The sequence below is a fragment of the Plectrocnemia conspersa genome, unplaced genomic scaffold, assembly GCF_051122295.1.
Source record: "Plectrocnemia conspersa isolate PC_06_02 unplaced genomic scaffold, ASM5112229v1 ptg000007l, whole genome shotgun sequence".
NCBI classification, from domain to species: domain Eukaryota; kingdom Metazoa; phylum Arthropoda; class Insecta; order Trichoptera; family Polycentropodidae; genus Plectrocnemia; species Plectrocnemia conspersa.
This window is the reverse complement of record NW_028277171.1, coordinates 4,906,826-4,933,090: the sequence shown is the minus strand read 5'-3', so window position 1 is coordinate 4,933,090 and position 26,265 is coordinate 4,906,826. Positions and strand designations below refer to the sequence as shown.

General features: G+C 32.0%; 2 protein-coding genes across 2 annotated transcripts in view; one reads left to right on the top strand and one right to left on the bottom strand.

Annotated features, from left to right (window-relative positions):
- Nucleotides 1-193: 193 nt before the first annotated feature.
- Mat89Ba (nucleolar protein 6 Mat89Ba) lies at nucleotides 194-9,820 on the top strand. Its single transcript, XM_088188972.1, has 13 exons — nucleotides 194-355; nucleotides 521-1,622; nucleotides 1,694-1,970; nucleotides 2,044-2,367; nucleotides 2,429-2,574; nucleotides 2,813-3,004; nucleotides 3,074-3,271; nucleotides 3,337-3,640; nucleotides 3,927-4,180; nucleotides 4,239-4,453; nucleotides 4,522-4,722; nucleotides 4,783-4,884; nucleotides 9,645-9,820. Exons 1-13 carry the CDS (start codon nucleotides 335-337, stop codon nucleotides 9,789-9,791), a joined length of 3,483 nt encoding a protein of 1,160 aa, XP_088045098.1. The 5' UTR covers nucleotides 194-334; the 3' UTR covers nucleotides 9,792-9,820.
- Nucleotides 9,821-11,516: 1,696 nt separating this feature from the next.
- Nucleotides 11,517-26,265, bottom strand: part of Rbcn-3A (rabconnectin-3 alpha) — a 30,220-nt gene continuing 15,471 nt past the window's right edge. Inside the window, exons 27-55 of the mRNA XM_088188971.1 lie at nucleotides 25,639-25,716; nucleotides 25,007-25,132; nucleotides 24,594-24,942; nucleotides 24,301-24,522; nucleotides 24,056-24,234; nucleotides 23,853-23,990; nucleotides 23,141-23,256; nucleotides 22,804-23,080; nucleotides 22,474-22,735; nucleotides 22,244-22,409; nucleotides 21,964-22,172; nucleotides 21,629-21,898; nucleotides 21,330-21,562; nucleotides 21,084-21,262; nucleotides 20,884-21,017; nucleotides 19,940-20,175; nucleotides 19,670-19,873; nucleotides 19,144-19,607; nucleotides 18,972-19,074; nucleotides 18,698-18,913; nucleotides 18,445-18,629; nucleotides 17,405-17,516; nucleotides 15,654-15,714; nucleotides 15,374-15,582; nucleotides 15,233-15,302; nucleotides 15,088-15,162; nucleotides 14,800-15,017; nucleotides 12,520-12,726; nucleotides 11,517-12,445 (exon numbers count right to left, since the gene is read on the bottom strand). Of these exons, the coding sequence (XP_088045097.1) occupies nucleotides 12,520-12,726; nucleotides 14,800-15,017; nucleotides 15,088-15,162; nucleotides 15,233-15,302; nucleotides 15,374-15,582; nucleotides 15,654-15,714; nucleotides 17,405-17,516; nucleotides 18,445-18,629; nucleotides 18,698-18,913; nucleotides 18,972-19,074; nucleotides 19,144-19,607; nucleotides 19,670-19,873; nucleotides 19,940-20,175; nucleotides 20,884-21,017; nucleotides 21,084-21,262; nucleotides 21,330-21,562; nucleotides 21,629-21,898; nucleotides 21,964-22,172; nucleotides 22,244-22,409; nucleotides 22,474-22,735; nucleotides 22,804-23,080; nucleotides 23,141-23,256; nucleotides 23,853-23,990; nucleotides 24,056-24,234; nucleotides 24,301-24,522; nucleotides 24,594-24,942; nucleotides 25,007-25,132; nucleotides 25,639-25,716 (5,298 nt within the window). The 3' untranslated portion in view covers nucleotides 11,517-12,445. The remainder of the gene's footprint in view (nucleotides 12,446-12,519; nucleotides 12,727-14,799; nucleotides 15,018-15,087; nucleotides 15,163-15,232; nucleotides 15,303-15,373; nucleotides 15,583-15,653; nucleotides 15,715-17,404; nucleotides 17,517-18,444; nucleotides 18,630-18,697; nucleotides 18,914-18,971; nucleotides 19,075-19,143; nucleotides 19,608-19,669; nucleotides 19,874-19,939; nucleotides 20,176-20,883; nucleotides 21,018-21,083; nucleotides 21,263-21,329; nucleotides 21,563-21,628; nucleotides 21,899-21,963; nucleotides 22,173-22,243; nucleotides 22,410-22,473; nucleotides 22,736-22,803; nucleotides 23,081-23,140; nucleotides 23,257-23,852; nucleotides 23,991-24,055; nucleotides 24,235-24,300; nucleotides 24,523-24,593; nucleotides 24,943-25,006; nucleotides 25,133-25,638; nucleotides 25,717-26,265) is intronic.

Below are 26,265 nucleotides of genomic sequence, written 5' to 3'. Positions count from 1 at the left end.
ACGTGTGTGAGCGAGATGCAATCATTGGAATTCGTGACTATGAACATCGTTGTAGGTTTTGGTCTTAAGCTTTTGAGCAGTAGTGTATATTGATTTGCTCAAATAATTTAATTAAACAAAAAATCACTACTTAAATTACAGTATTGTATGATAACAGTAAATTAATAATAATATAAATAAAATGTTCATACTCAACTTATTTTGCGTTAAGGCCAAAATATAACAAACTTCACTTTGACAGCGTGTTGCCGCACGTGTTTTGGTGTCATCAAACCACTAATATATAACTTAAAATATAACAAAAAGAGTGTTATTCTAATAAAAACGGTACAAAATGAAGAAAAAGCGCTCAAATGTAAGTTTTTCATTGTTATTTTCCGTTATACTTGAGCTAAATTTATAGGTTATGTATACAAAATATTAATCAAAATATCTATTATTTTAAATGAAAAATTTATATTTATGTATATATTTTAATATAAATATTGTATTTTAAGTATTATATTTATTTTACAACCAGAAAACTACTGATATTGGTTCGTCCGATTACGGTACCATGGAAGATAGTGCTTCTGAAGTTGAACAAAATTCCAAACCGTCAAAGATGAAAAAAATGAGCAAAAAAGAAGACACTAGCCGTAAAAAATTCAAATCGGGTAAACTCACCAAACAGCCGACTACTGAAGAATTGAATAGATTGAGAGAAACGGAAAATCTATTCAGTTCCAATTTTTTTCGCCTTCAGATTGAAGAAATCTTGAAAGAAGTATCAGTCAAGCCGAAATACATAAAATACTTTAACACGTGGTTCACGGATTTTAATAATTTCATCGAAAATTTAGAAGAGAGTATCGAATTTCCTTTATCGGAGCAAACATGGATGGATAATGTTGATATCAAAGCGCCGATTATTCGAGACCCTCTTGAGACTAAAGGAATGTTTAAGTTTTCATTGTGTAAAGCTACTGTTTTGTTGGGTTCGTACAATATTGGATGCAGCTTAGGTCCTGAGTTAAACGTAGATATAAAAGTCGAAATGTCTAAGACTTCTTTTTATAAAGAAGATTATTTAAACGATAGATATAATCGTAAGAGAGCATCTTATTTGGCTTACCTAGCTTCTAAATTGATCGAATCTAGTTTGGTTGAAGACGTCAAATATAAATTGTTAAATGAATCGGTTTCTAAGCCAGTTTTGTTATTTAAACCCACTGGGAAAGCTAATAAACACGTGAACGTCATTCTACATATTGGCGCTGAAGAAAATACATTCAAATTGTCCAGACTTACACCGTCTAAAAATAATGTACGAGAAGAATGGAGATTCGGATGTAATTTGAGTGGAGCTGATAGTATTACTATCAGTACTCCGTTTTATAATTCTGCTATATTATTGGATTTGATCTATGATCAAAATAATAAGCATTTATCGGAGCTGTTCAACGATTGTAATAATATTAAGCAGGGAGTCATTTTATTGAAGATTTGGTTGAAGCAGAGAAATATATATAATTTTTCTGGCTTTATTATGACCATGTTTGTTGCTTATCTGATCAAGATTAGAAGGATTAATAATGCAATGAGTAGCTATCAAGTTATTAGAAATGTATGGACAGCATTAGGTATGTTTTTAAAAATATTAATAAAATAAATATATTTTTAGATCACTATTTAATACTCAATGTATGTTCAGCTTCTAGTGAATGGGATAAAAATGGAATTTCGCTGTGTAATTCCAATGCTAATACTTTACCACCATTGTCAGAATTTCATACACATTTTCCTGTTGTATTTGTGGATTTCACCGGTTATTACAACATCTGTACAAATCTCAGCGTCGATGTTTATAACACAATCAAATACGAATCACAATTGGCTGTGAATTTATTGGATAATCAGAACACAAATGGATTTTTATCACTGTTTATGACCTCAGTCACATTTGATATGAAATATGATCACATATTAATGTATTTAATATTTTTTTTAGCTATTTATATTATTAATAATGAATTTTTATTGATTTTTCAATTATGTTTTTAGATTGAAATATTCTAAGAAATTAGAAAGTGCAGTTTTGGATAAAGTAGACAATTGTGTAAAATTAGATCACGGGCCAGATAAGTATCCGATTGTTAAGAATTATCTGTGCGATCTCTTAAGAAGAGGTCTTGCGAATAGAATTGCATTGTTGACTCCTAAATGTTTGAGCGATGAAGAAAAACAGTGGTCCACTGATTGCGGGTTAAAGAAAAATAATCCGTTGAAAAAACGTATTTTGATTGGCATCAAATTGAATCCAGATTATGCTTTTAATTTAATAGACAAAGGTCCTGAAGCGAATATTCCAGAAGCTTTGAAATTTAGGTATGAGAATATTATTAATATGAAATAAAGAATTTATTAAAATATTTTTATCGAATTTTAGGGAATTTTGGGGTGAGAAATCAGAATTGCGGAGATTTCAAGACGGGTCTATATCGGAAGCTTGCGTTTGGGAAACTTCTACTTCAATTGCGGCGAAACGTTTGATTGTAAACAAGATTATTACGTATCTTTTACAAATTAAACTGGGTTAGTCAATACAATACTCGATGCTTACAAATGAGTTTTTACCAGTAATTTTAAGAATTGATGCAGTGTTTGTAGAATTTATATCTAATATCCATTTAAGTGTCAATCAACCTTTTCATAGATAAATATATTTTTATATTAGGAAACAAAATAAAGTACTAACTCATTTGCTAAGAATTGGTCTCAGAACTGCGCCTTGTAGTGCATCCACTTTAAATTAATTTAAATAATTATATAGGTGCCGAAGAGAAGATTTTTTATGTAGCAGATCAATTTGAATTTATATTACATAACAAGAAATTTCAACCGTATAATTTTGAGTACGGCACCGGAGAAGAAGCAGCTTTAAAAGTAAGCACTGCTTTAGATGAATTGATGAAAAATTTTCGTTCACTCACTGAGATGCCTCTAGAAGTAAATTCCGTACAAGGTATATATCACTTGTATTTTATGTTACATCATAAATTGAAACAATTTATAATATAATTTTATTCCAAAGGCATATCATCAGTATTCAGTTACACTGATCCGATTCCACCGCTTGCGTATTCGCCCCCAGACACCAAAGGATTTATGTTTTCAGAAAACTATAGATTAATGTCTGCAGAAGTTAAAATCGTACCGGGAAAGCGTCATAATAGAACTGAATTTTATTGCCCTGCTTTTATACCGACTATGAAAGTAGTTCTTCAATTGAGTACGTTGCGATTATTCTATATATTATTATTATTATAAATATTTATTTCATAAATCTTCTTATAGCACACAGCGGAAAATGGCCTGAAGATCTGAATGCATTATATAGAATAAAGGCTGCGTTTTACGTCCAAATAGCCGAAGCATTGAAACAGCAGTGTCAATTGACTGTGCATCCACATCAAAGCTATATAGACGTGTTAAAAGATGGATATATATTCAGATTGGAGATCGGTCACCAGAAAGAAGTCGCTTTGATGAAAAAAATTGTCGATAAAGATGGCATTACAAAATATAGGGATTCAGAAGAGAGCTTAGAAGTTGAATATCGATTGTTGCGCTTACCGAAGTTGAGAGTTGCACTGAATGGGTATGTACATTTTTTTATACATCTTATGAATCAAGAATATATTTCTAATACATAAATCTAATCTTAAATGAAAATATTGTATTTCTATAAAAACAGGCTAGTTGAAAAATTGAAATTGTGTCCCATGCGAATAATATTGTTGTGTTTTATAAAATTAAACAGTATACTATTGTATTTATATAGTTTTACTTTCAATATAAATTAAATTATTTTATAATGTTTACATGTATGTATGTAGACATCTATGAATAAATATAAATATTTTATAATATGATAATTCTTACAGCTTATATCATCATCATCAATGCTTCGGCCCAGCCGCTTGCCTCACGAAAAGATGGCTACGATCTCACATGATAGACTCCCATTTCTTCCCAGACGTTTGCATAGACATGCTCGTTGCCAATCAGTTTATAAGACCGGAGCCATACGAAGTACCGATCCAACCGCAAGTTGCATTTTGGAGAACTTTATATTTACTAGCAAACACAGATTGGAACTCGCAGATGATTATCTTGAACTTCAACAACGACTTAACAAGTATGAAACCGAATTGAATATCATAAATTTAACATAATTAAACATTGTTTAATTTCAGAGGAGGAAACGATAGAGATCGAATCTAACTTCGCGATATCCAGATCAAATTATCCGGCTTTATGTTTAGTAACGCCTTATGAAGATAATAACGTCAGTGTTTGGAGCAAACATGCACCGACTTTCCCGATTTTAGCCAGAGTCAAAATTTTGGCAGTCGAATCTTTGAAGCTGATTAACGATGTTATTTTTAATCAGTTTTCTAACGATGTTGATGTATGTTTTATATTGCGTATTAAAACTGTATTAAAACGTAATCATATTAATTTTATTTTATTTTATAGATTGTATTCAATCCGAACATGCGTGGATTCGATGTTTTGATTAATCTCAAAAATAATTGTAATCCTTTGCATTACTTAAAGATTGATAGAAATGAAAATAATAGTGTTAAGAAAATCACTAAAGCTTATGAGAAGAAAGTAAATGAGTTTATACCGATCGTCGATTTCGATCCTGTTCAGATTTATTTGAAGCAATTGCGAGTGAGTTTTTAATTATGATATAATTATTTTTTTTCCATATTAAAATATTTTATTTTTCAGTCAAGTTACGACGAATTCGCATTGTTCTTCCATAATTCATATGGAGGTGATGTAATCGGAGTACTTTGGAAACCCGCTGCATTAGAATTTAAAGAATTCAAGGTAAATCAGATTTTTTTAAGTAAAGATGAGACATTTAAATGTAAAATTACGCGTTCACATACATAATAACCATTATTTCTTATTAACTTCAACTTTTGATATAAATCTGATTTTTTTTATTTTGCATTTAAAAAGAAATAATTTGAGAATCATAGTTATTATTTTTTTATTGCCAAAAGATGTTTTACAATTTTACGAGCGAGATGTAAAACTTTTATGATTATATTGTTTGAAATATATGTAAATAATATGTTATGTAAACCAACATATTTTTTGTTTTTCAATAGTTTTTAATGGTCATTATTATAAGAATTACAAATGACGCATAAATGCGTCAGCGGCCTGCAATATGTTGTTGTTAGGTTTTTCCAAATGTTTCTTTTTTTGATGGGATTTTTTCTACTTTTGCTTTAATAAGATATTAAAAAATAATTTTTATCATAGATTTATTAAAATCTGACTTTGGGTTTCTTCTGGAAAATATTATATATTTCTTTAAAATAATAAAAAAATTAAACTTGATTATTATTTTTTACAAAAACTAAACAAACATTCTAACACTTTACCAACCACTACATTTAATTAGAAAGATTACACAAACTACTAGCACGTTTGGATTACATTTATATATCTTTTGCTCTCCAATACACATAAAATTTGAGATATTGTATAAAATATATCATGGTATCGAGTTCCGCTTTAATTCAACGGTTCTCAACACTAGGTCCGTGGAAAATTAAAGTAAATCATAAAATATTATAATTCGAAATTGTATTTACCAACGAATTATTGGAAACACATTAGATTAGTCAAATTTTTGATTATTTAACTAAAACTTGTGTATATGCTTATATATTTAAAATTTTAAGATTATTTTAAAAATGTCACTCACCAGAAACAGGCGCCTCATATTTTTGCACATGGTAGACAAATAACACATATAAACACTAATTTTAATTATACACTGCTTGATTCTAACACATACACTAAATTATATTGTTATACACTAAAATTTATTATAAACACTAATTTTAGTTATACACTGCTTAATTCTTACACATCTGAAATTTGTTTAAATTTAGAGCACAAAATACTAATACATATTAATTTTTAAATGATATGCTGAGAAACATTCCTCGATGTGCAAAGGAACTTGGCATTCTTTGCAGATGTAAATTGTTTCTTTTCAAAGTTTGTGTGCAGCACAAACTATACACTTTCTTCTCAGACGTTTGTTTGAAATGCAAATCCTCACGATCTGATGATGTTTTATATTTTCATAAAGCCTTTGTAGTAATATAGAAGTTCTTGACATAGAAGGCATAGCAAAAGGTGTTGAAAGAGGAGGAGTAGACATTAAAGAAACAACAGAAGTTCTTGAAGAAGCAGCAGAACATATAGAATTGGTTTCGTTATCCGTTTCAATTTGCTTTTTTCCCTCAATCCAATGTTTTGCGATGTTTAGCAAAAAATCGTAAAATTTGAATTTATTGCTGGAATTTGAAACTTTATATACCGTAAACGCATTAAAAACCCGCAGTTAAATAAATAAAAGGCGACCTTTTTCGACCATTTTTTTGATTTCCTAAATATGGGATAGTAGGAAAGATATTGATCTGCACGATCTACTCCTTTCATAAATTTATTATATTCTACTATACAAATCGGTTTTCTTATAAGAAGTCCGGTTTTCCGATCCATTTTTCTGGTTTCTACTATATCAGAGTTATGTATAGTAGATATCATTCGTGTATCCCTTTTTTTGACCGTTTTCCAAAGCTGTAGTGTAATCTCCCCTCTTCTCTTTAACTTACTTTTGAATATGTGCAACTTGGCCTTTTTCAGAATATCCGAAAGCCCCCGATTAGCCCTGCAGACAATTTTCAAAAATTAATTTTTGGCAATTTCAACGCTGTTATAAAAATTGGCCATATATAAATAATGCCATTTTCCCATAGCGTTTGCCATAAGGCTCGATATGGTGTTTAGTAACGGAGTTGTAATTCCTGAATATATTTTAAAGTTGGATATATATCCTAAATCACAGAGCATTCTTGTAAGAATTCCATATTTTGTAATTTTGCTAGGATTATATACTCTTCAATTTAATCTTCCACGCCAAGCGATCATTCTCTCGTCTAATGAAAGATTTTGTTTGGGTGTATAAAGTTCTTTGAAACGTTCGGAAAAATAATCTATAATTCTCTGCACTTTAAATAGCCGATCTGCATTATCAGTGATATCCAGGTTATTCGAGAAATGTAAATTTCAGAGAATTTGAATGAATCTGTTCCATGGCATGGTTTTGAAAAATATTGGTGTCTCGATTAACGGATTTGTAGACCAAGTGAGTTATAATGACTAGCTATCTTTAGCTCCGAAATTGATACATTCTCCCATTTTTGGCGTTTTTCTCAGACTTATTTAAGTGTAAATTCTAGGCGTAGTATCTATTTGTTTCCTCTGCAATCGTGTGAAATAAATCGTCTCCAATAAATTTTTCCACAAATCCTTCCGGTCCCATATTATAATATATTCCCAATAATCCTTCAAACGGTTCGTTTTGTCTGGGTGGATCATTGTCATTCCAATCAAGGGTAATATTCATTCGCATTCTTCTGAATTCTCAGAATCACTCTCGAGTGTCATGACATGTGGACGATCCCTCAATTGATCAAAAGGGTCACTATCATTTGAATTCCCAGTATTCTCATTGTAAGTAGGAACATCTGACAGAATTCGCATACCCTTCCTCCAAAAACAATTTATCTCCAGTGTCATCCTTTATAAAATGTAAGGGTTTAATATTATAAGCCTAAGTAATCCCGAGTATGTCAAAATGTTTTTAAATATTGAGTCACTTTATAACACACAACCACTTAAATGTAGGAATGAAAATTATAATTTAACGAAATCACTAAAATTATTTCACAAATAATTCTTAACGTATTTTGTAATATATATAGCAATGGTTAGATCAGTGTTTCCCAATCTTCTTTATGCCATGCCCCACCGTAGTCTTTTCAAAAGTCATATGCCCCACCGGTTTCTTTTTTAATTAAACCGTAGTTGATAATTGCCGACGTAACACACTTCTGAGGCGTGATGCCCCAACGTGGGAAACACTGGGTTAGATAATATTTAAAATCACTTTATAATACACAATAATTTAATAAGGAATAAAAGAATTATTTTTAAATTATGAATGAAAACACTAGAATAATAACACAAAATTAAGCACTATTGTAGTTTAAAATCTATTGAAATGGTTAAATATTTATTATAGTCACTTTATTATGCATAATATTTAAAAACATTAAAAGGGATATTATTATAAAAAATATGAACTAAAACACTTATTCGAGAAAAATGTAACGAAACACAGTTTATACGCCCGTTAACGACAGTTGTCGCAAAACTGTTTTTTTTTTAAATATTTTTAAATGCATCCAAACAAGTTGAATGTTGTGCTTCATGGATAATAAACCATAAGGATTAAAAGCACAAAATGTCATGCAGCTCCGATTACAAAAAAAATAATTTGTATCCAAGGTAGACAATTTGTCTATTTTTAAAATATCTATAATTCGAATTATTTCGAATTTGTTATTTAAGAGAGTGACTCGAAGGTCAGTCACCTTTGTAATAATGTTGCCCTTCTAAAAGCATAATGTCGATGATTTGAAGTTTATTTATATGAAATATATTATTTAAATCTAATTTATATGTGCTAAAATTACGAAATTTTAAAATGGCGTTCTTCCGTCAAAAATAGTAAAAAAAATTTTTTTTATTACATATCGATAATATGTGAATGTATATTGCCATATCTTGAAGAAACTTGAAAAAAACCTTAACTTAATACATATATGGTAATTCAAGCAAAATAACGCATACAAGATGTAAACATAGATAAAACTTTAATTTTCAATGCATGACCCTATAATGAATTAGCAAAACCTAACACAATATAATTGTTACAATAAAAAGGTAACTCATATATTTTTCTTACTTAACCCTTTTGTTGCTGTAATTGGATATATTGGCTTCTGTTACCTTAGCGAGAATTGCTGGATCCGACGTCATTTGCTTTAGATTTAAATAACATTTTTCTCGAACCCAATTCCAAAAGCTGGCAACCAAACAGTTCGAGTCAACGTAGATAAAAACTAAATTTTTGGTGTTGGAGCCCGTAGCAGCTTTGTAAAAGATTCAGTTACATCGCAAACTTTAATCAATCAATCACAATAAATGTACCAAGAACAAAAGTAAAACTAATAATAAACCTATCTGCAATTTTAATTTTTAAAATATAGTAAGTTAGTGGATTCTTTTTTTATACCTACTGCTAGAATTACAATTACAAAAGAGCATCTATATTCTAAGAAAAATGTACGATTCGACAATTAATGATAAGATATTAATCAAATAATAAATTAAGCCACTGTTTAATGGTTGATTAAATAGCTATGCACCACAAATACCCGTAAAAATTGTAAAAAATCTATACATTATATCCAAAAACTATAATCATAAAAAATGTTAAAGAACGATGATTTTTTCAAAAAAAGTTGCACTAACATTTGATTACACAATTTTTATGAGTATTCAACTTTACATTTTGTGATGAATTCAATTTTATTTTAAATAAAACAATTGTAGACTTTATAAAAAAATATTGAAAATCAAAATTTTAAGCTCATAATTTATTTTACTTAATAGAAATGATACCTTATATAATTGATCTTATTTTTTTTCAGACTTCTTTGACTAACGGTCGAAAATCAATCACCAGAGGAGACAAACACGGAATCATAGCAGACTTGGACGCCATATTAGAAGGATTTTGCATATTGGGAGACGGCCTAATCAGTAACATTGAGAATGTGACTAACAAATGTTTATAAAAGTAAATAAAACCATACACAAAATTTAACCACGATTTATCTTTATTGAAATATATTTTTGAATATTTAGATAATAAATATTCCATAACAATAGTAACGTTTTTAAATATATACATACAACTTTTATTTTTTCAACCGTTCAACATTACCAATAACTCTCGATTATCATCATCCGAATCGTTTACATTCACGACGAAGCGAATACACATGTATAATAAGCCGGATAATGTAAAGTATGTTTTTCTGTTATTATACCATCATGGATACCAATCTGAGGTACATATAAGTTCATAAGATCAACCAAAAGCGTACACTTGATTAAAAACGCACATCATAAGTATTATTTGATGAGTTTGATCAATACACGGATCAAACGTGTTTTAAAAGGCCGTGATCGAGGGCAACAATCGTACGTTTGGATTATTTTAATTTTACAATTATTACAACATTGAATATATGTATATAAATTACTAATTCTTAATACAGGCTTTTTTATAATAGAGTAGATATAGAAATAGATCAGATTCAACATTCAACAACAGCAACATTTTTTTTCAAAATAAACACCAAATTCAGTTGCAAATAAACGCAAATATCATAAGAGTTTATGTGATAAAGTGTTAATAAAAGTGTTTTAAAAAAATAATTAATATATATAGTAAAATTGTGACTTTATAAATATTTACTTATATTATATAATACATACATCACTTTTCACTCGAATAAATCAACAATTTGGTGTAAAATAATAGTTTAAACAGCGCTTTTATTGCAATTTATACACATGTATGTCGTGAATATCCAATATACGGTAAACGCATTTTTTGTATATAATTTCACTTAAAAATATTATAAATAGCAACAAAATAAATACATCAATTTATAATATATGTTTCCCATAAAATTATAATATAAGATGATCTCTTTAAATATGTATGTATATATGATATATATAATAATAAAATAAAACTTAAAAAATATATAATAATTAGCGCTACTTTAAAATTCACTAAACATGTCTTAAAATAGTAATAATACAATAACAATATCAACAATGTTAGATATCTCTAATATGACTATGTATGGCAATTAAAAATATTCAAATCCATGAAAAGTATATACTGTTTCAGTGATGCACAACCTTACGTTTGTTTTTTAAACAAAATCAGGTAACTCCACTATCCTGTATTTTTGTGAATCTAAAATAAATAAATAGATGTTATTTTTATACTTTCATCATAAGGTTGGCTTTTGATTTATAATATAGATCACAAATTTATTCATCAATATAATTGTCATCAGCATAGCGAATGTTACATATTATAGGTGTTTCTATCTCTCTTATTAATATTTCAATATTGTAGATACATAAAAGAATTTCATATTCTGCGAGACAAGATCAAATTTACACGACTAGAGTAGAGCCAAGACCAATTAAGCAATCATCAACTGTGCATCACTGATATATGAGGTGAGGCTTTTAAAAATTAAAAAAAACTTATTCACTAACAATACAGATTTTTTTCATTTGATAAATCACAATGTTTACGATCAGAATACTTATCATATTTGTTAAATTGATATACAATTCTATCGATATATAGGAATGACTCGAAATCAACATTATAAAACAGCCTTTTTAAAGATTTTCTTTCATGAAACATTACTTCTAGGCCTTCTTCGACAACAACTTTTTGGCGAAATCATACTGCATCGACAAAAAAATATTTTATACACAAGTAAAATAATATAAATTACAAAAATAAATTAAATAATTTACTGAATTTACATGAGTTCAGTTTGTTAAAAGAGCAAAATGTTAACACCTATTATCCAACGATTAATCTCACACACATCAGAAAAATCTTCAAAAAATTATCCTACTTTTCAGGCTTTGACGGCCAGTCCTCGAGTTAAATATTTTTTACAAGGCAATACATATTATATTATTGTAATAGATCGATCAGTGATCGACAACCTATGTTTTGGTTGATTTTTATGGATTGTGCTAAGGATAAGATTGCCGACCACCTTATGGCAAATATGCCCCAATCGAGTTAACATCACACATAATCTTATTTTAAAATAATAGGGAGATTGATAAAGTAAACTCGTTAAAAAACTAATAGCCGTCCAATAAAAAGATAAAACTAGTTTATCGTAATACTTGGGTATATCAAAAATGGGACGGATATATTATTACATTTTTAATTAAACCATAAGTAACTCATCAATGGAATATGTATTAAAGCGAAAGCATCAATTTACGTTAATCGATTAATTAGCAATCAGACTTGGGTCAGCGGTTTTTTGTTAACATGTGTGTACAAAATTCACTGTGAAAATGATAAAAAGTTAATTACAAAAACAGTCCGATTGTTAAAGAATCAACTGTTAAAATACTCATTTGATCAGAAACATTACAATGAGAACCATTCTTAGCACATCACAATTCAAAATGACACGAAAATAACAAGGTAACACATCACATTGCACAAATTTCGAAGAAAAAATAGCAAGAAACAAAAATATATACATAATAATAAATACACAAGCTTTAATATAAGAAGAAACATATGTATACATTTTTAGATGTTGCCCTTTAAATATTTATTAGTATCCTACGTTACGAATAAAAAGTATAACAATTGTTCCTGAAAATTAAATAATACGTTTATATACTTGTAAAACGGTCCTTTTACTAAAAAATAATGTACGCTATATATACCTAGTATTGATGTTGACTAGCGGGTCTTTCGGGCAGTTGACGAACCTTCATAGTTCCATCAGCACCGCATGAGAAAAGCCTCGATTGAGCGTCCAGCAGTAGTTGTGTCACGCCTTGACCGATGTGTTTGAAAAACGAACTGCGAGCGTGCTCGCCGGGGAAGTTGTGAATCGGCGCATGAATCGAAACTCCGACCAGATGCCATATCTGAAATATTATAATTACTATTAAGTTACAGATTGAGTAACATATGAATTTTCATAGGAGAAAAATGAGGAATCCTCCCCTGCACTATGCAAGTGTTAGTGCATAGACGATCTAAGTGTGATTTAGTCTGGTAAATTTTGCGAGCATCTATTTAATTTATTGACACTTTATATCCATCATTCAAATTTTAGTGCATTTAAAATCCAATTAGAATAATATCAAGCACCATAATAAAAAATTCGAGAAGAAATGCAGTCTTGTTATTAATGAAAGTGATGATGAAAAATTAAGGTATTCAAAAAAGGTCTCGATGGAATGTGATATTAGATGACACTGACAGTAATTAAATGCATAATTACACGATTTAAGACGTTTAACTTTTTTCATTTCCACCATTATTGTTTGTTTTTAATATAATTAATATCCTAAAATAAAACATACTGCAGAAAAAGTTTGATAATTTATATTTACTTTTTATTATTTATTCATTGTAGGCTTACTCATTTTAAAAATATAACTAAAAGAACTATTGCGTTTGACTCCCCAGGCACTCGCAAAATCAAGGACATTCTTTGCGCATGTGTCGCAACAAATCTTGTTTACAAACTAATTACAAGGTCATTTAATACAAAAAAATTGGGGAAAAAAATTATTTGCTGATTTCATTAAATTCACAAAATACAGTTGAAAGAACCTTACCTCACATTTTGTTTGGGTGCCTAGTCCCCTATAACGTACTATTCCTATAGCGCAGTCCCAATCTCTACGCTAGAGTCTCCAATTCGAGTAATCGAGTACTCGATACTCGAGTATTTTTGTCTATTTTTCAAGTACTTGATAATCGAGTATTTTGAAAATTACTCGATTAATATTCGAAATTGAAAAATTTTGAAATATTTCAGAAACAAAAATAACTTTAACTCGGTCCGGTAAAGGTTAACGTCTTGCTTTTATTTGGCGTTTATGCCCGAAGTCCCGAGTTAGAGCGGTTACTATCAGGTATAATTTTTTCATAGTTCCATAGTTGCATAGTTCCGGTCGTCGGCTATGTTAGTGGGTATGACGGAGAAATTTCTTTTGTGTTTTCTGTTTGACAGTCCCGACTTATCTAATTTATGGCAATGAACAATATGAAATATCAACAAAAAAATTTTTAGGTTTTATGACTATGCAGTTGTAGCGTAAAGTGTTGTAAATTGTTTATACTGATCCCTCAGCTTAAAATATAAATCAAAACAATTGTGTGTTTTAAAGGCATTTAAAGTAAAGTCAGTTCTTTGCGAACCGTTTAGCTCTAGAGTGAAAGGGATTCACCCAAATACATCTTCGAAGGATATATATTTAAATTCTTCGCATTAATCAGAAGGAGTAGAATATTGTATATTGTTAAGAAAAAAAATCTATTCAAGAAGAATTACACAATGCTATTTTGTCAATAGTCGAAGGAAATAAGAGAAAAGCAGAGAAGGGAATGAAAGAAGAGAACATAAAAAGAGAGTTCAAAAAATTTTATATCTATAAAAAGCGAACAGATATAAATTAGAATCCTTATCCAACGCGTTAATGACACTAAGACCAACATCAACAAAAAGGTTTTTTTTATAACGGGAATAATAAAACCAAAGGTTAGCAGTAATATTAAATTCGAGACACTTTTTGCATTATTGTTTTTAAAAAGTATGTTCGTGAAGTTAAAATAATTGTAAAAATTAACATACTAAGTATTTTATTTATTTATTTATATGTGCACGAATTTGAATAATAGCTATTTTGGTACATTTGGTAAATACTCGAAAGTACTCGAGTACTCGAGTATTTTAAAATTTTAATATTCGATACTCGAGTAGTTGATGGTTCGAGTAATTGGAGACTCTACTCTACGCTATCGGGGAGTCGACTGTATATAATAATAACCCAGCCATTAAAGGAGTAATGAAGGACCATTGTTATTTTATAGGAATAATTTTAGATGCTGTATATCATTGCCTCTAAGGATCCGTAAGAGATAATTGCCTAAATACCAATGGGTTGTCTTAATATATGTCGTAACAATGATTAAAAAAGTATACAAACCTTGATGTCCCCGTCGGCTCCACCAGTCGCGAATATATCTTCATTGGGACCGATCGTTAAGCATTTGACAGCTGAATCGTGAGCTGGTATTCGATCACGCTGCTTCTGAGAGCGAACTTCTATTATAAACACTTCTCCGCGTTTCCCGCCGGACACCAATAAGCCGTGCTGAGGAGCGTATCCAAGACAATTTGCGCCGGCGTCGTGACATGTAAAGGCTAGAGATAAAAATAAAATATTATAAAGTACATAATCTCAAAGTTAAAAGTGTAATTATTATATACTGACCGACAACGAGTGATTTCGCCTGCGGCATCAAAGAATCCCAAATGGCGACATTCTTGCATTCAGAACTATGACCGGCTGAAATAGATGTTGAAGTATATATTTTAAACAATATATGTATGAGCGAAGGTAATATTTTTAACATTACCTGAGGCAACAAGACTGCAAGACCCCAAGAAGGCAAAATCGGTTATGCCTTTATTATGGCATTGGTATGTCTATATATAAAAATAAAAGATAACTCAAGATATTTATTATATAATATATAAACACAGAAGAAGAAACTTACAAAATACGGGCGGCCGGCGTTTGAAGTGACGCCGACTTGCCAAAGCGACAGATTGCCATCGCTGTCGGCTACACCGAATTTGTTGCCATGCTGAGAGAACCTAACCCTGGTGACCTTAGCGTAAGTACCGGGTGGACGTGGAGAGCAAACAGCGGCCTTGTGGCCCCATTCCCACATCTGGACAGATCCATCTTGTCCTCCGGTAAGATCTGTAGATGTAAATTAAGTATATGGTAAGATGAACAGTAGAAATTCAAGTATATAATTAAGATATACTTACACAAAGGCAGATGGGGATGAGCGCACATACGTTTAATGTTGTCCACTTTGTGCCGTAGCACCTATAAATGAAAGTAGATAAAAATTAATCATATCCATTGATAATTCTGATGGGGCTTAACCATCAGACTTTTAAATAGATTCATTACCGAACCGTTACCAACTAAGGTTTCAATTTACATCTATGTAGTATTGAGCTATATTTTGAGTGATGAAAATAGTTGTGAAATTACATTAGTTTGTTTTGATAAGGTTCTAATTAATTGAACTCATTGAGTTATTGCAGTGATTAACAATGTAGATTAATCAGTTTTTTATTAATGATATAATCAGGTTGCTTCAAAATAAGTTTTAATAAGAGATGAGAATCTTAATTTAGCAACGCTTATTGGTAAAAGGCGAGAGAAAAGGACGAAAATTTTTTTGTACTGTGATGTTGGGATTTCGTTATCTACGCCCATCTGTAGTCGTAAATATTTGCATTTAGAGCAGGCCATTTCAACATAGTAGACTGATTTCTTACATAGCGAAAGTTGAATAATACACATCTGGATATAATGTTACATTTTTATTATACGTTTTGAATTATTTATGATTTTTATATTCAGTTTCGTAAGTGCGATATGGCAAATTTGGATCGATCCTAATTTAATATTGAGAAAGTTAACAATTCTCAGAAAATATATTTTTTGTTATTATTTACTATTATACAAGTTTATAACAATATTCCAATAATTGGGTATGCCTTCAATAATAAAATTACTATAATCATATTAGAATCATACTGCAATAATTTTTGTCAAATTGTCGGCTAGAACCTTATCAATTAAACTATTTTTATACAAAGCAATATAAAAGACACATTTATTTATGTATATATTAAATAAAAAATAACAACTCCATGTTGGCTATTTTGTTTTGACCCAAAAAAATGTAGACTTCTCGGATCTCTTCTTCTGATCGCCTGAGAATCAGTCTACAAAGTTTTGTGTCGTAAAATGTGTATAAACAATATTTACAAACTAAACTGAAACATGCTACAATGACACCAACTTATTGATGACGTCACCTTTTTAAATTATTATTTAACATGATATAATAATGACGATGATTTTAATTGAAAATATTTTTAGAACTGGTTCCACTGAAACGATAATAATGATAAAAAACGTATCCATTTATCTATTACATGCACGTGATTTGATGAGTATGTGGTGCACATCTATTTATCTACATGCGACAACGCACTTTATTCTAATACGACAATCAGACAAGAAAACACGGATGTAATCTCCATCCACTGCGATCTGTCGATGTTTTCTTACACACACTACTGATGACAAACAAAATAAAAAGATCTAACGTTACAATGTATGATATCGATGTATCGACAGTAAAAAATGAAAAAAGTTAAATTAAAACATCTTAACATTATAAGTCAACGAGTAGACTGACCGGCTTCATTAGGAGTTTGGAGCGATGGATAATCAGGCGACAATATTTTGCATCGTGACATCCCGGAAATTGCAGTCCCTTCATCTGCTTTAGCAGCGATTAGCAGAATACATTCGAGCATAAGAGACAAGTCGTACATACATACACACACACACGATCGACGCGTGTTTGTCAATATAAATTTAAGTGCAAAACAATAAAGACTCGATGGTGTAGACGTTACTCTCTCACAATGTAAGTTATTCAGTTTTAGTTACTCAGATTACGATGATAGGTATTGTTTCGAACAAGACTCACCACGCTAGCTCCGCGACCAGTCTGACCGGCGAGACCGACGGGGGGCTGAGGAGTTGACGGCGCCGGAGGTGACATCCCGCCCATATTGCTTGGAGAAGAAGTGAGTTGATTTCTGATTATAAGATTAGATTAAAGCATATAACAATCGCATGCATTAGTATAAGAAGATATAGTAAAAAAACGTGACCGCTTTTTCCCATCTAAAAACATTAACATAATAAAAGCTCGATGTCTGTCTGTAACAAAAATGGTACTGGTCTATTAGATGCCGTGTGGAGACCCATCCTCAAATTTATTTAAAAAATGTCATTTATAGTTGTATATATGATAAATAAATATTTTTAAAAATAAATTTGACCCTCGATAATAAGTGAGTACTGACAAATTAACATATTAATTATTTTATTCAAACCAAATTTTGGTACTTGTTTATTATCACAGCGCCACGCTCAATTTTGACAGTGGTACAACGTCCATTTGCTGTTTAAACCTAAATGTAACCTAAGCAAATTAACCATTATACCGTTATTACATTCGTTTAGGTAAGGTTTTGGTTTGAACAGTAAATGGACATTTCGCAACTATTAAATTCAAGTGTGACGCCATGATAATAAACAAGTACCAAACAAAATCAATGCATTTCGTCAGTTAATTCTCCAAACCAACATTTTTTTTTATTTATATCGAGATTCTTTATAAATATTTTTTTAAACCAGAAAGAATACAAAGTAGAGTAAAACAAAATTTACGATTTTAATTTTTGTCGTTAACGCAACGTGCACCGAATTGCTTCATTGTATGTGTGGTTATAGCCCTGTCATCTAAAAGACCAGTACCCAATTCATTTAATTTATATCCTAATTCTTTAATTTCAACGATTCTATTACAAAAAATATTTTGAAAACAAATTGAAAATATTTCTATTCAAATCTAAATATTAAAATTATGCTCGACTCACTAATAAATTTTATACATAACATGATCTTTAAATATTACTGCCACTGTTTACATATCCCCCTAATATTTTCTTAAAGTATTACTTTTCACTATGATGTTGTATAAGCAAAAATCCGGAATCAGGAAGAGACGCCGGATCTTTGTTTAAGGCAAGGAGATCGACTTCACATTCGTCAGAAGCCCAGCAAACAGCACCACGCAGTAATAGTGAAATGTCTATTTCTTGAACTTCTCTGGGACTCGATACGGCTAACAAACCTCCGCTGACCTGTAACAACAAATAATATTTAATAAAAAAACATTGGTGTATACTGAAAAATAATCGTATAATATTACGTTAATGAGGCAGAAAGCCAAAATAGAATCTTGTTCTTTGTGTATGATCCTAACTGGTTGGAATAGATCGCTGTCTATGGAATCGATGTGACTTCCGTGATGTAAAGATGCTATATTGTTTTCGGAAACACTCTCCGTGTAATGATCGCGATAGCTTTCAACTCCTAACATTGCCGGTGGTCGATGTCTTGAAAACACCGCTCGAATAAATATATCCTAAAAGTAATACATATTATTTATCTGATTTTTTTTACATTATATCAAACGCGCTTACTTGAACCAATTCTTGATTGACGAGGAAATTCCACAGCCTTCTAGCCGGAGCTGAACTTCCCAAATTCGGATTAAAAGGTGTATTATGCTTTTCTAACAAACATCTACAAAAAATAAACAATTGATTACATACTCCATGATTTGTTAATATTTATTAATCAAACAATGTTAACCTATATTTATGGATAGGAGGACCTGACAGTTGTTCTTCTGGAAAGCAACCGGGAATGAAACCGGGAGGCGTTTCTCTCGATGCTAGTTGTTCAGTGAGGTGCATCTGCCATTGAGATAACGCCCGTAACGCTCCATGCACCAACGGACTGCTGACAGCCAGCTCTTGCATTTCAATGCCGGCGATATTCAGAAAATCTTGCAGTTGCGATTGAGCGATCTTGAGGATAGCCAATCGCATGATGAGCCAAGAGTACGAATTAGAGTCGCAGTGTTCCATATTATCTTTCCTTTTAACGCGATCGGCTCCAGTTATCTTTCCGTACGGTTGATTAGTTTGAGGGTTTGCGAGCGGATCCGCAAAGACGTCTTCTTCGTCGTCATCTTCGTTGGAATCTTCACAATCCGATTGCATAGATTCGGCAGAATCGTATTCATCTACATCCGGATCTACTTGCATTGTTGGCTGTAAAATATATAAACATACATTTTCCATTCAAAAGTTATTATATAAAATTAAATACATACTTTTATAAGAAAGTGTGAGACTATGCTCATAGCCGGTGGCACAAATTGTTCACGATATGTCGGTCGTCCTTCTTTGATAGGACCCGATGCAGTGTTAGGCATGGGAGTCGCTCCTAGCAAGCGCATATTGAGCTTGGCGCGATGAGCTTGAACGTAAGTCCACAAGCTCGTGCCTTCTTGTCTTTCAGTACTAGTGACGGTCGTCTAAAAGTAAATAGATATTTTAAAATTATTTATAAGCGGATTATTTAATTAATGAAATTCACATACGCTAACGGAAGCAGTTCTCAGAAGTTTCTTGACTCCGCCACCGAACAAGGTAGCCCAAGTTTCGGCAGTCAAACGTTTGGAAGTAAGTCTATATAGGAAGTGCGAATCACAGACTCGCAATCCGTAAACGAGCAACGCCAAGAAGCAAGCCACTAGAGATTCGCATAGTAAAATGCCCAATCTAGGTGTGTCATCGTCGCCCTCTCTTGCAATGAGAGCTCTCAAGTTTGTAACACCTGAATTTAAAACAATATTATATATCAAAATGCGAGCAGTCATGAAGATGCATTTTATGCTTGAGGTATATTTTAACCATTAGCTACTTTTTTTGTTGATTTATACCATTTTGGTAATGATAGTTCGCCTTCATTACTAAAACATAACATATTATAATATTAAATAATACCCAGATGTAACATTGTTTTTGCAGTCCAAAGACAACTGGTTTTCGGCTTTAAAAAAAATGGCTTTACATCTGCGTATCCCTAACAATACCAAAATGGTGTTTATTTAACAGGGAATTATTTTAAGATTTTTGTTAATTTAAATAAATACTTTGTTCCATACAACGAATTGTTTGTGCATTAAATAAATCCACAGGTTGAGCAACATTATAATAAAAATAAGCGGTCACCCATCCTTAACTTCGTTTGTTCGCTACACTAACGAAATGCTAGTGCTGTTTATACATTTAAATGCACAAAAAAAACGTTTTAGTGCACTACGAATAAAATATTGCTCAATCTATGCATTTATTTAATGCTCATTTTTTATTATTGCACAAATAATTCATTTTATAGAACAAAGTATTTTATATATTGCTCATTTAAATTGTCCTCATATCAAAATATCATTCACCAGAATATCAAGCAAAAAAAGGTTGTCTATCAGCTGATACTAAACTATTCTAGTAATTCAGATATAAGAATGTAAAAAAATCTTACCTGGCCATTTATTAGGCGGAGTAGTCACAGTCATGGAATCATCAGTGGACGAATAACGACGATGACGACCGCCCATCAAGTGAGATCCATGCGTTGACATTCCGCTCAATTTGGATAACGATTCCATTCCTCCGCTGATTATTCATAAATAATTAATATGATTTCAATAAGCATAAATAAAAGTCAATAATATTACTAACTGATCTTGAGCGTGTGAATGTTTCACACTGAAAGTATCAGAATCGCATAAACTTTGATAGATACAAGCGGATAGAGCCACAGCTAGATCTCTTAAGATGTAAATTACGCCCAAATTGTTTGCGTTACGCAATGGCATTTGAAGGCATATTATTGTCTGTAGCATATCGTGTGCTTGAGACTAAAAATAAATAATTTATTAATTAGTTTTTTATTGAGTTTATAGATAGATAATTTTAAGCACATACTTGAAGATTCCGAACGGGATCTGCTACCACAGTTTTAGAACACGCAACGGTAGCAGATAGTAAAGGTAACGTTGTCGGGAAAGGCAACGGACTTAATAGCTGTTGGTGGCTCTTGTCTTGTTGTAATTCTTGAAGCAGCAGCACAAGCTCCATACGGACCGATGCTAATCCGCCTCCTCCGGCTCCTTGCAGACTACAGTACGATAATAGAGTACGCAGAAGAGTTTCATTCGCTGCAAATATGAACAGTGAAAATTTTGCCACTTTGAATCACATTTTATAAGCTGTAATAAAAATACCTTTCAACCACTTCTTCCTCCTAAATGCGCGTTGAACCTTTGCCTCAAAGTCCATCTTCTCCTGAAGTAGCACCTGGTGCAAAGTGGGCCTCTCGTGAGATGGATGATTATCTCTTTGTTGCATAAGTGCTTCTACAATATCGGGAAGATTCAAACGACCCGTCGGCTCATCAGGAGTCGATCCAGGACCAGTGGAATATCCGCATAATTTTCTTAAAGCGTCGACTTCTCTCTCGAGCCATATATAAAGTTGATATCTCAAATGTCCACCTAAAATTCATACATTAATAAACATTTTCTAATAAGATTAACTTAAAAATTCTTAAATTAATTACCGTCAACTTCAAATCCGGTAGCCAAAGTTGAAAGCTCTTCCATCAAAATCTTCAAACAAGCTACAAACTTGAGTTGCTGTGCCATTATATCAATGTTTGAAGTTGATTTTTTCGAATCGTCGACAGGAATTTGTTCAACTTCTTCCGGCTCTTCTTTTTTCCTGGAATCCAGCTTCATTTCTAACGGTGGCGTTTCAGATCCGTCAGAGCTAGATTATAAATTATCAATCTCAATCTATATTGAACTATGGCTTTTAATAGTATTATAAAAAATCATTACGCTTTATCTTCATCGTCCCACTTGATTTGGAAATCATCGTCATCATCAGTAGCAATTCCTTTAGGCGCAGCATCCCATTCCATAGATGGAGCACCCCAATCCATCGAGTCTGCTTTTTTAGCAGGAGCACCCCAATCCGTATCTTCGGTTTTGGCAGCTTCTTCTTCTATTCATCCCATGGTTTAATTATTGATTTATAAAACACTCAATATATAATAATAACGACTCACCCTTTTTTTTAGGAGTTTCTTTTTTGGCGCCCCATTCTAATATTCCAGTGTCAATCTGACTATCAAATTTCTTTTGCTGTTTGACGGGACTGCTTTCGGGACGAGCGTCGTCTATTATTTTAGACGGCAACTTACTGAGGACCTCTAAGGCTAAAGCCGGACACCCGGCCTTGAAGTGTCCATGAGCAGTCGTGAAGTATAATCTGCGTTCTAATCGAGTAATACCTTCCTCTCCTTCTTGTAGCAAGCCGATACCACCACCCTATAATAAATATGTTAATTTAACCCGATAAGATGTGGTACACCAATTTTGACATATAAAAAAATCACCTGCGTCGCAACAAACTGTCGCACTAACAAAGGATGAGTTCTCAAATAGACGTAGAAATTGAATACATTTGGATCTGCTTGAGGACTTTCAGTCATATTTTCGGCTAACGCGTGTGCAGAATCTTTTTCGTAAGCCTGATGCAAATGTCCCGCACGAGATATTAGCAATGTGCCTAAGCTTCCGGAGTAATCCTTCAATAACCACAAAGCCATAGAGCGAAGGAATGGATCTGGATGAGCGCGGGCTATATCTTGATTTGTACCATCGGCGTCGCATCTAAATGTAAATATTATAATTAATTAAATAGCTCAACATAATATAATAGAAAGTGCTTACCCTAATATTTCTTCATAGATCAGTTTTTTGAAACTATCTGACATGGGAGTGTCGGCTTCATAAAGTTTAGCTATTACCATAGCTAATTGGAAGTCATTCAAGCGAGTCAATAGAACCTAAAAAATACATATTTTTTAGGTTCTATTGTGTGTTTTTTTTTATGTAAAACTATTTTATTATGTAATACAAATCTATTACAAATCTAAAAAAGTATTAATGAATTCAATATAAGTGGAGAACGTACAGCAGTGATCACAATAATACATTTATAAAAAATATTAAATTTTCACTTATCATAAATCTCATTTAAATCAAATCGTTTTTAATGAGAATACGCCGTGATGGTTTTCTGTGAAGTTTCAAGGCATGATTCATAAAATTTTGGAAAAAGAATAAGCCCACCACTCTTTTATAGTACTTTCAATGTCCTGTAAGATCCAGGCAATCGTAAAACTCACATGACTTTTAACATAGCTTTTTAACTATGAGGTTCACCGCCCATATTGAATGTCATTAGTTTGCAATTTGACACAAATAAATCACTGTATTTTTTTATATACGATGTTCACTGTGAAAAGTGAACATCGTATATAAAAAATATGTGGATGGATATTTTAATATTTCGGCCCGCGAATCACAGGAAGATTGGCAATCAAGCCCCAGACAAGAAAAGTTTGCTCATGCTTGATTTAAGACAATGGTACTTTTATACCTCAAGAGCATCTTTAAGGGCGCCTCCCAATAGGAAGAAAGCAGCTGCATGTTCAAATCTTTGCTTTCCCAATAGACAGTATGCGTTTTTGAGGGCAGATTTACGCCAGCGTTCTTCGTTGAAGTTGTTAGCAAAGAACTATAACATAAATGTAAGATTAATAATGCATACGTATGTATCTAGTATAAATGTGGGATATTTACACTGGTCATCTTCTGGTCGCCCTTTGAACGGAAAAGACCCCAGAGGAGGGCCTTTTTCCTCATTGCCAAGTATATGAGAGCAGCGTCGATTGGATTTTGGTGTTCATTAAAAGCCGCGCGCGCTACACGTTCCATGCAGGTCTTCAGCAAAGACGGAGATCTGATCCACCATCCGACACCTACAAGACACATATGTCATAATTGACTATCATAAAATAATACTAAATCTACAATAAGAAACTTACCCAATTCTTTGAGAGTAGCCCATTTCGGTTCGTTCTTAGCGTATGACGGTATCAACATGAGCAACTGTTCTTCGCTCTCTGAATGGAAAGCCCACGCCAAATTGGCAGTACCGACGCCTTGTCTTTGTAGTGGAGCTCGTTGAGGAAGCGGCAAGCAACGGAGCAGATATGAATAATGCTTCATTGCGAGCAAAAATCGTAAGCCGCAATCGTCCAAAGCATCTATTTCAATATAATATATCAATCATAAAACGATAGTTTTTTTATATAAAACTTTATCTATGATATAATACCAGTTGATATATCATCTCCTTGAGGTGTTCCTAACATATTTTCTTTAGCAATAGCCGTCTTAGCGGCATCAATAGCAAATCTCTCAGCAAAGTCGGTGTTGCAAGTCGATACAGTGTCGGCAAGAGCGAGCAGATGCATCTGATCCAAAGAACTGAGACCAGGTAGATGAGTGTGTGTAAGAAGTCTCGATAGCATACGTCCTTGTCTAGGTCCAAAGTGTGAGAGGCCTTGTCTTTCAGGAACGGAAGGCCTGCGGTCACCGCGTCTCGGACTATCGAGTTCTTCTTGGAGTATATCGTCGAGATCGTCCTCTCCAGATACATTACCGTCAAATAGTTCATTATAATCCTATAAAATTGAATTTAATTTATAGTATATTTAAAAGTCTTACATTAAATAACAGATAATTTACTTTGGCTTCCTGTTTGGTCGAAATGTGTCCGGGACGTTCTTTATCTGCCACGAGAAGCGTCCACAATGGAAGGGGAGGAATGGAAGTGATCTCTGCATAATCCAATTGGAAATCATCGGGAGTTTGCTAGAAATCAAACTAGATTAAAAACTGCTCTTAAGTCTTCGATAACATTGATCCACTAAACAATCAGCATGCGTTTTGGGAGCTAGCGATTTTTGACTAACTCTTAAGTAATGGATTACTTTACTCTTTGGCATATTAATCTTAAATCATTTGTAGACTTACTTGTTATTAATTTATATAGAACACACAAATAATAATAACGTGCAACTGCATTCTACTAATGCTCATAAGCTCATATCTAAGCAGTGATGGATTATATAATATATAAAATGACGAAATACAAGAAGTTTTATTCAAAAGAATGATAATAAAGTGACAGAAGAAAGTGTAAAAATGACGATGAGATTCCTCGAAGAGTATTCATGCGGTTTGTTTGTTGTTATTTTGTTTTAATTTTGATCCGAATCGACGTACGTTAATAATTTTAGTGAATTTAATGTGTTAGTTGTCAAAAATGTATATTATGTATCAATAGATAGTTGACAACACCGTAATTTTTTAGTTACCTGCGTCACGTTATCCAAAGGTGAAGCAGCTCCTGGTCCAAACGAAACGGACAAAGTTCGGGAACGAGACCATTGGCGCTGAAACAAACATGCTCATACTACAAACAAACAGCCATTAGACGTACTACTTATCCGTTCGTTCTTGATTTTACTTTATATTACAAATTTAAATATTTTATTTAATTACTTTGCCTTATTTATTTCGAGATAATGGGTTGTGATTTATATAATATAATATAAAAAGAAAAGAGAAACAAACTTATGGAGAAGAACAAGCAGAATAGAATGTACATACATTATTTATAAATATTTGTTTTATAAATAAATAAAATTAATGACTTATAAACGAAACACTTTGTTTTATAATATTGCAATACATGCAATATTTCTTTGAATCATATAATACATACATTTATGTACATTTTGTACAAGACCTTTAAATTTTATTTATGCTTGAGCTAATTTAACCTTTGACACATGCATAAATAGATAAACATGTAGCCCCAAGCAAACATCCAGTATATTAGTTAACGTGTGTATCAGTCATGCCAAAAAATTATTCAATGACCGGTTAGTGAAAAAATATTAATTTTTTGTAAAAAAGGTTAAAAAATGAACCTGCAATGA